A 16262-nucleotide genomic window follows, 5' to 3' on the forward strand; every position below is an offset into this window, starting at 1 on the left:
GACAGGGAGTGATTGATGGGTGATTAGGGGGGTGATTGGGTGCAAACAGGGGTCTGGGGGGTGGGCAGGGGGGGGGGGTCTGATGGGTGCTGTGGGCGATCTGGGGCAGGGGGGGGGAAATCAGTGTGCTTGGTGCAGACTAGGGTGGCTGCAGCCTGCCCTGGTGGTCCCTCGGACATTGGGACCACCAGGGCAGGAGGCAGCCTGTATAATACACTTTGTAAACATTACAAAGTGTATTATACACTTTGTATGCGGCGATCGTCGGGTTAACATCCCGCCGGCGCTTCCGTATGGCCGGCGGGATGTTGCGGCGGGTGAGCGGCGCCAGGCGGAGGCGAAGGATCGCGTCACGGATGACGCGATCGCTCCGCCCATGCCCATACAAGGACCGCCGCCAATTGTCAATACGGCGGTCCTTGCGGCGTCCACTTCCCGGCCGCCAATTGTATATACGGCGGTCGGGAAGTGGTTAAGGCCTCTTGCACACCGCAAGCGATTCCGATTCAGATTCCGCTTTTTAATCAGTTTTTACATCCGATTCAGATTCCGATTTGCAGTGTGCAGGGAGCAAACTGCAAATCGGAATCGGATGTAAAAACCGATTAAAAAGCGGAATCTGAATCGGAATCGCTTGCAGTGTGCAAGAGGCCGAACACAGGAGCAGCACAGAAACAATTCCAGAGAGAACAACAGGACCCATTAGCATAGCTCCCAACTGTCCCTTTTTCGGAGCCCCGTCCCTCTGTCCCTCTTCCCCCCTCAGTCCCTCTTTCAGGACTTTGTCCCTCTTTCTATATAAATATGTATATTAATATGCTAAAAATGTGTTTAATTGACTCTAAGCTTTATTCCCATCCTTTAAATTGATATATTACTAATTTTAAAATGTTACTATGAAGGAAAATGAACCAGGATAGAAAGGACCAGTGTGGTTTGAATTATAAAACAACATATTTTTCTTATGAAATCTTTATGGTATGCGTGACTAGGGGCGTGGTGGGGCGTGACAGGGGCGTGGCTTAAGTGTCCCTTTTTCTCATCTCAGAAAGTTGAGAGGTATGTATTAGTCAGTGTGTTGATGTGTAATAATAATAGTTACCCATTAAGATGAAGATTAGATTTCTGCTTCTTGTGTTGCCGCCTCCAGGAAGCTCACCCCAGAGTCCCAGAAACCACAGCTGGGCCTGGAAGAACCTCCTCAGTGCGATGTGACTAAGCTGGAAACACGAGGGTCACCGTCTGGAAACACAGAGGATGATGGAACGGTCACGCAGGTCACTTCCCATTTCTCAGAGCAGAAGAGAGCAACGGGAGATGAAGACATTATTATCATTCTCTCTCCTCGGGGTGATTATAGGTCTGAACAATGGTGAGTCTCACAAATGGGGGGTCTCTTTCTTGTGATGGGCGTCTGGGAGGGCACAGAGAAGGTCCAGGCTGAGGCAGAGGCGAGAGAGGCTCCAGCCTCAGGACGCAGTGTAGGAGGGAGCGCAGGGCGGGGCTGAGGCAGAGGCAAGAGAGGCTCCAGCCTCAGGACGCAGTGTAGGAGGGGGGGCAGGGCAGGGCAGAGGCGAGAGAGGCTCCAGCCTCAGGACGCAGTGTAGGAGGGGGGGCAGGGCTGAGGCAGAGGCAAGAGAGGCTCTAGCTTCAGGGCGCAGTGTAGGAGGGGGTGGGGCAGAGGCAGAGAGGCTCCAGCCTCAGGGCGCAGTGTAGGAGGGGGGGCGGGGCAGAGGCAGAGAGGCTCCAGCCTCAGGGCGCAGTGCAGGAGGGGGCGCAGGGTGCAGCTGAGACAGAGGCGAGAGGCTCCAGCCTCAGGGCGCAGTGTAGGAGGGGGCGCGGGACTGAGGCAGAGGCGAGAGTGGCTCCAGCCTCAGGGCGCAGTGTACGAGGGGGCCCAGCCTCAGGGCGCAGTGTATGAGGGGGCACACAACTCACTCAGCTATCATTCCCCTATTATGTTTGAAGCAGAGAGAAATAAGAAAAGGGGATACTTGGCAGTGACTGCAAGACAGATAACTAGAGATTAGGGATGATCGGAAGGTCCGAATTCCGTTCTGCCGGAATTGGCGGATTCCACCAGCGGTAAATTCCGTCGGCATTACATTTCTGCGGAGTTTCGCCAAATTCCATTCCGGCGGAAAAATTAAAATAGTCGCAATTGAAACCTCTTTTGTGCTTTTTTTTTTTTTGCAGCAGGAGATGGTGTGTAAAAAATGGGTGGGATAGCTGCTGATAGGTAGCTAGGGAGCTGGTTGCTAAGGTAGGATTGGTTGGTTCTCATTAAGACTCTTATTGGTGCAGAAAATCCGTTTTCCAGGCAGAAATACACTTAGAAGCTTCTTCCTTGTGATTGGCTAACTTAAAATTTGCATTCCGGCGGAATTCCGCAATTTTCAGCGGAATTCCATTTTAGCGCTATAGCAATTCTGTTTCGACCGGCGGAATCAGGATTGACCCAATTCCGGCCAGAATGGCGGAATTTTGAATTCCGCTGAATCCAGCGACCATCCCTACTAGAGATTAGGGGGTTGGTGGCCCTGGACGCCTCGTAGTCTAATAGCAATCACTTGTGTGATGGCTGGGGTGGGAGGGATGAAGGGGCGCACTTTGGAGTCTCAGCCTTGGGTGCTGGAGGACCTTGTCCTGTCTCTCGCACAGAGCCCACAATGTACTGAAAGGAGCAGCGGAAACGCAACTGACATCAGCATAACGAGCCGCCGGCAGCCGGACATGGAGCCGGCCCTTATTTGCTTTCAAAATACTTAATTACAGGACAATCTGATCATTTATCCATCAACCCGTTAGCTTCAGCAAAGTATAATGGTGTCCATACATTGCTTGATATGGGGGCTGATCAACATTCCGATATGATAATTTTATCAAATCGGAGAATTGGTGCTGTAACATTGCCACCTGATTGATCTTTCAATCGATTTCCAGCCAAAATTGGTCGAATGGATTAATCGGGAATGGCAGAAAAAAATGTGGCTGCAAAAGCTTGATCAGGTGCATGGAGGATGGCCCAGCAGGCGATCTGAAATCTGTTGCAAATCACTGCAGTGTGTGGGCAGACAATAAACCCCTCTCTGATCAGATTCGATCAGGGAGGGATCTATGTAATGGTCGATATGCTACCAAATTGAACAATGTATGGGTACCTTAACTATGCCTTCCTGTGACTTTATACCCAAGGCCAGATTTAAGCCAAGGTCACATAGGCCATGGCCTAGGGCACCATAGGATCAAGGGCGGGTAGGCAACAGGCTATACTAGGGGGAAGGGTTACCTGCCTACGGGCCCGTTCACACTGCAAAATGCGGACCGCAACGCGTACGAACGCACGCCATCCGCGTTCGTACGCGTTGCGTGGCTGATCCCATCACTGAAAAGTGAATGGGACAGCCACGCGTTTTTGTAAAATCTGCGTGCAGCATGCGTTCCCGGACCGCACAGGTCCGGAACGCATGCAGTGTGAACATCAGACATTGCACTCTATGCAATGTCTGATGTCCTGCGTGTCGGGCCTCCTGCACGCGTTTCCAAAATGCGTCTGGAAACGCGTGTAGTGTGAACGGGCCCTACCTGTATTGGAGGGGGGGGGGGGGGGGGTCATCAGATTATCTACATGGAAGGGGGAGGGTCATCTGGCTTCCTATACAACTGGGAAGGGGAGGGAAGAGGGGGGGGGGGGGGGTCATCAGGCTGTCTAAACTAGAGGAAGGGGGGAGGGTCATCTGGCTAGCAATACTGGAGGGGTCAACAGGCTACCTACACTGGAGGGAATGAGAAGGGTTGTCTAGCTGGGGGAGGGGGGGGGGGGGAGGGGGTCATCTATACTGAAGGGGAGCGGCTGCTGACAGTAGCCTTGAGCAGTAAAAAGTATAATATTTATACCAGTCTTTTTGTTCCTCTCAGTTTTATGCTGTGCTTAAACTTTTAGAGCAGAAATGCAATTTTGATTTTCATCCCACACTAAGAGCAATACTAGGCACAGCAGATGCTGCACGTGTGTACAATCCAGGTACAATCACACAACATTTAATTTACTAACCTTCCAGCAATCCATACTATTTTCTTATATGACCCAGGTGAAGGTTTCTTCTGCCATTTAAAACAATGAGGGCTCGTTTCCACTATTGCGGTGCAGAATCGCCTGGATTCCACCGCTGTTGAAATTCCATGAATTAGCATGCGGATGCGAATTTTTGCGCATTTTTTGCCGCGAATTCGCATGCGAATTCGCATAGGTGAGGGTATATGCGAAATTAACCATGTCACTGCCTGTTTGAATTACATTGGTACCTATGCGAATTCGCATGAAAATTCGCATACCATAGCCGCATGCGAATTTCCTATTAAATACATTAGCGGCGATTCGCATGCATTCCACTCGCAGGCGAATTCGTTGGCTCTTTTGTGCGTTTTTTTACCGCTGAAAAAAACGCACCTCAACAACGCTACAGTGGAAACAGGCCCATCCACTTGCATTACATGTGCGAATCTGCATGCGTTGGACGCATGCAGATTCGCGATAGTGGAAACGAGCCCTAAATGAATTCTGGGATTACTGGTTTGTTTATGTTCTACAGCCTCAGTGGATGAATATCCCAGTACCTCAGACACAGCAGTCTCTGTATAGTGAGTTCTGGGTCACCATGAGCTTGCTGGGCAATCTGTAAGGGCCCGTTCACACTAGGGGCGTTTTTGGCCTTTTTTCAAACGCAGATGATTTTTAAAATCACCCACAAAACGCTTGTGCGATCAGTCTCTATAAGGTTCATATCATCACGGTTCGTGCGTTATGCTTTCAGCAAAGCGCTACCTGTACCATTTTTGGGGCGTTTTTGCTATAATGTAAGGTACAGGAAGAGCGCTAAACGCTCACAAAACCGCTTTATGCGGCGATTGCGTTCGCGTTTTTAAGAATAAATACGTTGCGTCAGGGAGTGAATGACAAAACCGCTCTGGAAAAACTGAGAGAAATCGCTTTTAACAAAAACGCAGCGCGCAGGGGAGCGCCGGGAGGGGGAAAAAAAAACAACACACAAACGTTTTCGTTTTTAGGTGTGAATGAGGCGTCACCCTGGGTGTTTCAAGTCCTACCCCATAGAGCCACATTTCTCCATGCTGTGCACTGATGAGGATCAACCAATCTGAAACATTGGCCTCAATTCACTAAGCTTATCTCCTGTCTTTAATAACGTTTCTAGAGTTGTTACCATGGTGATAAGGCATGTAGTATTCAGGAAACATTTTACCTCAGGCAAACCTAAAGTTAACTCTTCTGTCTTTAAGTTAACTCTTCAATCCTTAAAAAGAGAACCCAAGGTGAGTTTAAAGAATGTTATCTGCATACAGAGGCTGGATCTGCCTATACAGCCCAGCCTCTGTTGCTATCCCAAACCCCACTAAGGTCCCCCTGCACTCTGCAATCCCTCATAAATCACAGCCGTGCTGTGAGGCTGTGTTTACATCTGTAGTGTCAGTCTCAGCTGCTCCCCCGCCTCCTGCATAGCTCTGGTCCCTGCCCCTGTCCCTTCCCTCCAATCAGCAGGGAGGGAAGGGATGCAGGCGGGGACTGGAGTTCTGCAGGAGACGGGGAGAGCAGCAGACTGACACTATAGAGATAAACACAGCCAGCTCTGACAAGCTGTTTGTCAGCAGCGTGGCTGTGATTTATGAGGGATTGCAGAGTGCAGGGGGACCTTAGGGGGTTTGGGATAGCAACAGAGGCTGGGCTGTATAGGCAGATCCAGCCTCTGTATGCAGATAATATTCTTCAAACCCACCTTGGGTTCTCTTTAAAATAACTCCAGCGTTAAAGACAGGCTGTTTATTAACTGCGTGTGAAAATAACTACAGAGGAGGTAAATTAACTGCAGAGGAGGTAAAATAACTACAGAGGAGGTAACTTAAGGAATGAAGAGATAAGATAACTCTCTCACTGTGTGGAGGTAAGTTTTCTCTTGCCTTATTATCTCCAGCATGATCTTAGTGAATATAGGCCATTGTGTGCGTGGCTCTGTACAGTTACCATCCTGACATGTCAAAGCATTCCAGCGGTTCTGGAGGTGTGGCTAGCTTACAGGTACAACAAAGAGATGATTTGCATATTCACCAGTGATGCATTGTGGGAGACATCATATGCTCACTCCAACCTGAATACAGTAATCACAAAACCTTCTGTTTTAAGAAGGCAAACTTCTGTTTTGCATAGCATCTTAGTAAAGAGGTTTTTTGGTCTCTCTCAGCCCCTTACACACTGCTATAAGTTCTGGTTCACCATGAGCTTGCTGGGTAAACTGCAACTCTGTGAAGTGTTTGATTTGTGATGTGTTTCAGGAGTACAGGGAAATTCCTGGTCTCTCCAAGTATCTAAAGACATCACCGTTGAGGTGGGTAAGGTGGCCTCCTTGCCCTGTGTGTTCTCTCACCCTCACAAAAACCATCATGGCGGACTGACGGTCATCTGGCGGGTCAAGCAGCCATACAACGGAACGGTGGTCTTCAGGTGTACTGCTGAGGACATGAACGAGGCTTGCAAGACCACCACAAGCTACATGAACAAGTTTCGACTCATCGGGAACCCCCGAAACAATGATGTGTCTATCAGCATCAACAATCTCACCTGGGAGGACAGCAACAGATATTACTGCAGGGTGGAGCTCTCCAGCGACCGACAGGACAAGTACGAGACCAAATCGGGGACATTGCTGCACGTGTCCGGTGAGCACTTTATTATTATTTATTGTATTTCTAAAGCTCCAACCTATTACGCAAAGCTAGACAATAGATAAATAGGGAGACAGACAATAATGTACAAGATAATGCAGCAAAGTTTAAAGGGGAACTTCAGCCTAAACAAACATACTGTCATCAAGTTACATTAGTTATGTTAATTAGAATAGATAGGTAATATAATCTCTTACCCACCCTGTTTTAAAAGAACAGGCAAATGTTTGTGATTCATGGGGGCAGCCATCTTTTTGGTTGAAAGGAGGTGAAAAGGAGCAGGAGACACAGTTCCAACTGTCCTGTGTCCTGATCACCCCTCCCAGCTGCACACACTAGGCTTCAAATGTCAAATTCAAAATGTAAAAAAAAAAAAAAATTGCACCAAAACAGCAGAATGAGAACATCAGAAATCCCATCATGCTTTGCACAGCATAAGGGGAAAAATGCCCGGGCAGTTTTCTTCTGTGCAGCTAAAAATGAGGCTTGTATAAGAGAAATAAAGTTCTGATGCTGTGAAACTGTTAAAGAAACACCAGGCCTTTTCAGTGCTGCTGAGTTGATTTTTAGTCCGGAGGTTCACTTTAAGTCTTAGGGCCCGTTTCCAACTTTCCACTAGAGCGGCACTGAGCCGGTGGGCGGGATCGCAGGCGAATCCCATGAGCCGTGCCATGCACGGCTATGGGATTCGCAGCCTCCATGGCTAAATCTGTGGGGGGTTCCAGGCGAATCGCTCCCGCAAGCGATTTCGCCGCGGCGCCGTCATCCCCTATGGCAGAGTTTCCCCGTGCGAATGATGTGCGGGGAAACTCTGCAGAATCGCCGCAAAACCGCCCTAGTGGAAACGGGCCCTTAGAGATCACATAATTCAAGTCCAAGTCAGTTCATAGGAAGGGTATCCGGTGATTGGGGGTGCATGATTAAGTTGGATACACTAGGGGGAAGGACCCTTCCAGAGTCTTAAACTCTAAAGGGAGGAGGTAGGAACACAATAGGTTTATTTGAAGGTGTCGAAGGATGGGTCGAGCCTGATAGGTGGTGGAAGTAAGTTCCAGAGAGTATAGGCAACTCTTGAGAAGTCCTGCAGCCTTGCAGAGTAGGAGACGCATGGGGCAGTCAGGCACCGGTCACTGGACGATCACAGAGGGGTGGCCAGGTGTATGTCTGCGGACAAGTTTAGAGATCTACGTTAGGCAGGCCTTGATGATGGAGACTACAGTGGGAACAAATTCTTGAAGCTGGTCCTGGAGTGGATAGGGAGCCAGTAAAGGGATCATGGAGGTGGAGCGATAGGAAGCATGGATCTGTCCGGTTGCTGGACTGATCCATTTTATGGTCAGACATAAGTGAGCAATGGGCAGATAACCGTAATCGGTGTTCTTTGCCTTCTTAGCTCCTCCCAGGATTATGAATATCTCGGTGGGGTTTGACCATGTGCGAGGGTACCATGCGGTCTGCATTGCGGAAGGAGAACCTGTCCCCTCATTGGTTTGGGTTGACCCTCGGAACTTTCACCAGGACGTGTATCTTACCAGCTCCACCCTGAAGCATAGGATCTCCACAGAGCTTCACTATCTCCACCAGGATGGGAGGTACACCTGTGTGGCCACCAACAGTCTGGGCAGAGTGGAGGGCTCCGTGTACTTCTTCAAGTTTAAGCCAGAGGGCAGCAGTGGTAGCAGCAGCTTCATCTATGTGACGCTGTGGGCAGCTCTGGGAGCCAAACTACTGCTGGTGGTCCTGATGTCTGCTGCGGTCATGTTCTACAGCAAAGGTGAGTCCTGGATCTTTACGTAATGTTTACAACTCGGCTGTTTTGTTTTCCAGTCCTAAAGTAAATGGGGTAGTGTCATAGTTTTGCTTTTGAGGTTTAAAGGACACCTAAAGTGGGAGCGACATGATGGCTGCCATGTTTATTTCCTTTTAAACAATGCAGGTTGCCTGGCTGTCCCGACTCCCATACCTCCCAACTTTTTGAGATAAGAAAGAGGGACACTTAAAGAGAACCTGTATTGTTAAAATCGCACAAAAGTAAACATACCAGTGCGTTAGGGGACATCTCCTATTACCCTCTGTCACAATTTCGCCGCTCCTCGCCGCATTAAAAGTGGTCAAAAACAGTTTTAAAAAGTTTATAAACAAACAAAATGGCCACCAAAACAGGAAGTAGGTTGATGTACAGTATGTCCACACATAGAAAATACATCCATACACAAGCAGGCTGTATACAGCCTTCATTTTGAATCTCAAGAGATCATTTGTGTGTTTCTTTCCCCCTGCAGTTCTCATGCACTGAAGTTTCAGGCTGCTCTTTTCTTCCTGCAAACAGCTTTGCCCTTGTCTGTAATTCTTCAGTATGTGAAAGCCCAGCCAGCTCAGAGGAGGATTTATCCAGCTTGTAAAAGATAAGAGAGAAGAGAGAAGCTGCTCTAATCCTAAATAACACACAGGCAGTGTGCATAGAGGGGCCTGGAAGGGGGAGTTCATAGCAGAACCACAACACTAAAGAACTTGGCAGCCTTTCAGACACAGGCCGACAAGTCTGACAGGGGAAAGATACATTGATTTATTACAGAGACTGTGATAGCAGAAAGTGCTGCAGTAAGCCAGAACACATTAGAATAGCTTTTTGAACTTGTAGGATGATAAAAAACAGGATGCAATTTTTGTTACGGAGTCTCTTTAAGCCTCGCCCCTGCCCCACTCCTGATCATGCCCCCAGCACTCCTCTAATAATGCACCCAGCACACGCCTAGTCTAAAATCTGTTTTATCATTCCCTCCACACTGGTCCTTTCTATCCCAGCTCATTTTCCTTTATATTAACATTTGAAAATCAGAAGTATATCAATTTAAACGACGGAGATAAAGTTTACAGTCAATTAACCACTTCAGCCTACAGTGTTGTTTCACTTTATGCATCTGAGCAACTTTCACCTCCCATTCATTTGCCAATAACTTTATCACTACTTATCACACTGTAATGATCTATATCTTGTTTTTTTCCGCCACCATTTAGGCTTTCTTTGGGTGGTAAATTTTGCTAAGAATTATTTTATTCTAAATCCATTTTAACAGGAAGATTAAAGAGGGACAAATGAGGAAGAACGAGGGACAGGGAGACAGGTTGCCAAAAGAGGGACAGGTGGGAGCTATGGCTATCCTGCTGATCCTCCGCCTTGAATACTTTTAGCCATAAACCCCAAACAAGCATGCAGATCAGATGTTTGACTGAAGTCTGACTGGATTTGCCCTATGCTTGTTTCTGATGTGATTCAGACACTACTGCAGCCAAAGATCAGCAGGACTGCCAGGCAACTTGTATTGTGGGAGCGATCAGGCCAGAGGAAGCCCCAGGTATGTATGAATTTTTCCTCCCTATTCATCTCAGGTTCCATTTAAGGCTTTAGTTTTACTATTAAAACAAATTTACTTTTGTTCATCAGAAATATGAAATAATACAAATGACTGTTTTTATTGGGGAAGGCTCCCTCTGTTGGTTTGATTCTTGTTTTACTTTTGTGTAGTAATAAAAGACCTCTTAAAGTGTACTAGAGATGGGCTTCCCAACATAAAATATACATACCTGGGCCTCTCTCCAGCCTGATCGCTCCCACTGCATCCTCTTCTCACTCTCTGTTCGACCCCAACTGGAGCAGAACGCTCCTGGCGACGTGAAAGCAGCGGGAGCGCGCATGAGTCCGGGACGCTCATGCGCAGTTGGCCCTGGACAAGAGGACGTTCTGGGGCCAATTGTGGAGAAGCAGAGAGCAAGAAGATGGCTCGGTGGGAGCGATTAGACCGGAGGGGGCCGGAGGAAGCCCCAGCTATGTATATTTTATGGCGGGGGCCCCATCACAGGTTCCCTTTAAGTGAACTTGACTAGAGAAAAATAGAGAAGAAAGTCTTAATGGAATAAATTACATCTTTTTATTTTTTGTTGTTTTTGAACAGAGGACACAAAGCTGGCCGCTGACAATCAGAAGTAAGTACAATAAAACCTTGGATTAGGAGTAACTTGGTTTTACTTCTTAACGGCCGCATCATGCTGATGGGTGTGAATGCAGCAGCCCCCCCAGGACCGCCTAACGCCAATTAGCGTCAAGTTGTGGGGCGGGGTTTTACAGGAGATTGTGCGCCAATGCTCCGCTCCTCATCAGTCTACCAGCCGTCTACTTATACTGTACAGAGCTGAGATCTAAGTCAGTGATTTACTGGGGACAGCTGTGTGACACGGCTGTCCCCTCTGGAGGCACAGAGAGCAATCGGCTCTCATAGGCTGATGCCTATGACAGCCGAACGCTATGATTGGCTGCTGGGGGGGGAGGGGTTTGTTAAATTTGTAAAAAAAAAAACAACAACAAACATCCCAGCAGGAATCAGAGCCCACCAACAGAAAGCTCTGGTGGGCAGAAAAGGAAGGGGGGGGGGGGGGGGGGGGGAAATCACTTGTGTGCTGAGATGTATGGCCCTGCAGCGAGGCCTTAAAGGATACCCCAACTGAAATGTGACATGATGAGATAGACATGTGTATGTACAGTGCCTAGCACACAAATAACTATGCGGTGTTCCTTTTTTTTTCTTTCTCTGCCTGAAAGAGTTAAAAAGAAGGTATGCAAGTTGCTGACTCAGTCCTGACTCAGACAGGAAGTGACTACAGTGTGACCCTCACTGATGAGAAATTCCCCTTTTTTTATCTCTTTCTTGCTCTCAGAAGCCATTTTCTGATAGGAAAGTGTTTTATAGTTGTAATTTCTTATCAGTGAGGGTCACACTGTAGTCACTTCCTGTCTGAGTCAGAACTGAGTCAGCCACTTGCATACCTTCTATTTAACTCTTTCAGGCAGAGAAAGAAAAAAAGGAACACAGCATAGTTATTTGTGTACTAGGCACTGTACATACACAGGTCTATCTCATTATGTCACATTTCAGTTGGAGTATCCTTTAAAGCTGCAGTGGCGTAATTGGTAAAAAATAGTCTGGTCACTAGGGGGGTGTAAGCCCACGGTCCTCAAGTGGTTAAGAGTGCTTTGCAAGACAAGAAAAACATTTTATGAAATTTTGATTGTACTTAAAGTGGACCTGAACTCTTGCACAGATCAGAAAGAGAACAGAGAGAAATGCACCCTGTATCTATTTAGAGAGTTTAGCCTGTCTAATTCCTTCTCATCTGTGACTTAATCACAAGTGCAATTTGATCGCTGAACGGTGTCCACTCAGAAATCTCAGCAGAGCAGCTAATTTGTAAACACCCTGAACTCCCACAGTGTGTAAATGCAGAGCATAGTGCAGCAGAAGCTGTGCTCTCACCTCTCCACCATAGTACAGCACTGTATCTGTGCCACCATCCTGTCTGTCTCCTGCTCCCTCTAGTGCAGGCCCCTCACTCTCCTCATATCACGTGCAGGAGGTGCAGTGATTGGACAGGCAGAAGCACAGCACTGGACTCTGGTGGAGAGGTGAGAGCACAGCTTCTGCTGTGCTATGCTCTGCATTTACACACTGGGTTGGGGGGAGTGCAGAAAAGGGGTGTGCAATAAAATGCCACCTTGTATGGCACATGGTCTGTGTGTGTGCGTGCGTGTTTTTTGGGGGGTGACACAGGACTTCTTGCCTGGGGTGTCAAAAAGTCTTGGAACGCCCCTGGACTAGGATATTCATGCAGATGGATGGGCTTCTGGGGGCATATTTAGGGATTCCTACTGGTGACACATTAGCTTCAAATCTCTAAGCATTACTGGAAAACTCACCGATATCTTTGTGTATTTCAGGAACATCCAGGAATCTGCTTATGAAAATTACGCCGAGAGATCAGCCTGAAAATTCATCTATTCTAAATCCCTTACGGAAGTCCGAGAGGGGACGTCTGTCGCTGGCCGCTCACAGCAATGATAATATAATTGTGCCTAAAGCCTAATGATCACCTTCACCATCAAAATATACCCAAACACCAGCTCGCCCTGAAATACGGCAAATTCTAACCCAAGCCCCCCGTCAGGTGACACATTATCGCCCCCGGTGGGATTGCTGGGCGGCCTGCAGTGGGAGGTACGCTGTGCCATCTGGAGGAGGTATCTGATGGGCGTGTCATGGTCTTTTCTCCCATTGGCTGACCATTCTGCACACACAGTAGAAAACAAGTGGGGGATCCACAGCTCAGTGGAGTGACAGAACTCTAACTTTCATGTTTATCAATTCCACAGTAAAGCCCCATCTAGACCATACAATTTTTTGTCCGATTCATTGATTCAATTCAATCAGACATGTCCGATCGAGATTCGATTCAATTCGCCATTGTTTTGCAATGCCAAATTGGATCGAATCGAATCCCGATCGGACATGTCGGAATGAATTGAATTGAATCAATGAATCGCACCAAATAAATTGTATGGTATAGATGGGGCTTTAGATCTGTTTTTGATATGTGTGATTTTGATTTTATTACAGTACCATGCTTATCACCTTGGTGTGCGAAAGTTACTGCAGTGGATGAGATTAATATTGTTATATTAAACTCTAAGATCAAGCACAGTTCCTTTTCTGCATCTGAATATTGCTTTATATTAATCCTATATATTAAAACCCGTCCCTGTGTCATCCTCCTGTCCGTGTCTTTTAGCTGCTGCACATGTGTAGCCATTGGGACAGGGGGAGGGCGGGGTCGGGGGGGAGGGCGTGTGCATGTGCGCTTCTATCCAGCAGTGGTCATAGGGGTGGGCGGGAGGTTGTGAGGGACTAGAGCCCTTTATATTATTATCGGCTTAGATCCACCTAGTTACCCATAAGGCGCTCTCAAGCATGTTACACTAATTCATAGCTCGCCTGGGGGAATACAGAATCCATTGGAGGGAGAATGTAGGTCATGTGATCACTGATTTTAACTCAAAATCCAGCCAGGTAACTAAGCCATGTAGTGATAGAGTAGAATGCAGTAAATTCTTCAGGATAGCCACGTTTATGGTAATTTTCCTGGATTTAGCATCAGTAACACTTCCTATTTCTCTATATTACTGCATATTGGGATGTAGACCCCACCCTCGCAGTGATGTCACAGCCTAGGCTGTTTAGTTTTGTGGAATTCTACCCCCCAGAGAATTCTGGGAGACCGGGTATATTTTGTACTGGCTTTGAAATTTCACAATGCGAATCAACATGAGGAAATATTTTACAATGGGCAAATGCTAACGAATAGGATTGAGCATGGATGGGAGGGTAGGTTAGGCATGGGAAAGGGGGGGGGGGGGGGGGGGGGGGTTATGGGGGGAGGAGGCCAGGTTAGGCATCTGTAGGGGGATCAGTGGGGGGCAGGCATCCATACAGGGAGGTGTCACATGAGAATTAAGTTAGGTTTATTGATAGTAAAACACTGGTAACATTTACTGATGTTTTACAATTAGAGTTACCACTGCCCAATAGTAGAATATTGGGTCATTTCGGGCTTCCGTTCTCCACGTACACATACATTTCTCACCAGTAAAACGCAGACACAGATAAGATTATATTTTTTATTGTGAGGTTTTTGTTTTTTTCCTATCACACAATATACAACAATGGCTACAGGACACAACAGAGCAGCTTGATGAATCTTCACCAACATATTCACATTAACTCATCGGGAGTAAAGAGCCCCTGTCACCTACACAAGGCATAGAGGCCGCTTTGTGTGGCCCACCGCCGTTCAGAAGAACGCAGCCTTATCATAAGAAACAGCTTTATATGGCTGATGCACCGACTATAAGTGACGGGGATCTTTATACTAATAAAAAGGGGAAAAAAAACAATGCAAATATATTAATTATTTAAAATTTATTTTTTCCATCGTCTTAAAAACAGACACTCCAACCAGCAGTGAGGCGTCCGAGTGATATTTCTGGTCTGGGGTGAAACTCCTACTGACAGATTAGCCAGGGATGCTGGTGGGGCGTGTCTTGAGTCCCTACCCCCCCCCCCCCCCCCCCCCCCCCCCAAGCAGCCTTAAAGTGTTCGCAACTCTAACAGTTTCGCCCCCTCCCATCTTGCATAAATAAAATAAAGTATTTTAAAGTTAAACTGATGCTGCCAAGTCCAGCATCTTGTGCCAACTCTCTGTGTTCTTTCTGGTTGGAATTTGATAAACCAATCTAAACAGTGTCCTGTTGCTGAAATGTATCATTTTATCCCATCAAAACTCCACCCCCTGAGAATGCTGGCTCCACCCCTGAGTACGCTGGCATCTGGCTACTACCCAATCATACTTAGGTCTATGGAGGACGCACACATGAGATCATATTAACCCTTTAGCAGTCAATTTATTTAGAGGCTTGCAAGTGCTCCAGGCCAATTTAATTTTAGCAATCTAATTTGTTACATTTCCCTGCTTCTAATTAGTACTGCTATAATGTGTATTTATGGCCACTTGTCACTAGGGGGCAGTGTGAGATAATAATAATAGAGGACTTCTACTTTCAGCTTCTATATTTTTTGCTAGTAGAGAGAGACCAAAGCATTCCAAGAATTTACAGCACAATGACTTCTGCCGACTGAGTGAGGTCGAAAGCAGTGAACTAACTCAAACGAGAGAACGCCATTGAAGCTGTTAATGGTTTAAGGGATATTGTCACAGTAATATGTAGTACATTACCGCACAATGTGAAAACACCACCCCTTCCCTCACCCCCATACAGCAGTAGTGAAGAGATACTATAGTGTGTGAATATTGGGGGGAGGGGGAAGATAGGACCCCGATAGGTCCTACTGGATTTTGTGAAACATCCGCTTACCAATCAGCACCGTCACCGCCTGTACCAGAAATATCACTTTTACTCTGAACTAAAGGCATCTGCTGATGACCCTGGATGTCTGTTGCTGCTGGCCCCACACCAAACAATCTCGATTATTCAATCCTACCACTTTATATATGCACACAACACGGAATTGGTAAGATTGGGCGAGAGTGCACAATGAAGACTGAATGGTGAATGGCCAACTTCAGCATAGTCCAACTAAAATAACACAAGTATTTTGCATTATTGATAAAAGTCCTATTTTAAGACAATTTAAGCACCCTCAAGTATGAGCACATCAACACATTACTGTGGAACTCCATTTAAAACTCTTGATTTAGACTGAACAGGGAAGGGCTCCAATCATCGCGACCAGCCAATCAGAAACGTATGACACAATGTGGTCAAGTGGTACTTCCTGTTATACCATTGCCAGGAAGCAGGTGTGACGTGATCACATGATTAGGACTTACGCCAAGCAGAAAATTCAATGACTAAGCAAATTTCCGCTTGGCTTCATCCCCGCACCCCGACACGGATCCAGCCACTGTCACGTTTATCGAGTGTAAATCTGCTTATCTTTTACTTTTTTTCATTCTGCACTAATCGTGACCAGCCAGAGACTTGTTTGTGGGTTTTTTTTTTTTTACCAGAGAAATCAGTTTTTCCATCTGCGCAAATAATCAGAAAAATCAACCCAATATACAATTTTTTTTTTAGAAAATATCAACAGTCAAATGAAAAGCTTTGTGTTTATGTTTTTCTA

The 16262-nt window shown here is 46.8% G+C and overlaps 1 protein-coding gene across 1 annotated transcript; it reads left to right on the forward strand.

The window, feature by feature from the left end:
- The first annotated feature begins 1174 nt into the window (after window positions 1–1174).
- Window positions 1175–13316, forward strand: SIGLEC15 (sialic acid binding Ig like lectin 15). Its single transcript, XM_068272011.1, has 5 exons — window positions 1175–1372; window positions 6346–6729; window positions 8129–8509; window positions 10689–10719; window positions 12506–13316. Exons 1-5 carry the CDS (start codon window positions 1258–1260, stop codon window positions 12552–12554), a joined length of 960 nt encoding a protein of 319 aa, XP_068128112.1. The 5' UTR covers window positions 1175–1257; the 3' UTR covers window positions 12555–13316.
- The last annotated feature ends 2946 nt before the right edge of the window (window positions 13317–16262 follow it).

Source organism: Hyperolius riggenbachi, chromosome 1 (assembly GCF_040937935.1).
Source record: "Hyperolius riggenbachi isolate aHypRig1 chromosome 1, aHypRig1.pri, whole genome shotgun sequence".
Classification (NCBI taxonomy): Eukaryota; Metazoa; Chordata; class Amphibia; order Anura; family Hyperoliidae; genus Hyperolius; species Hyperolius riggenbachi.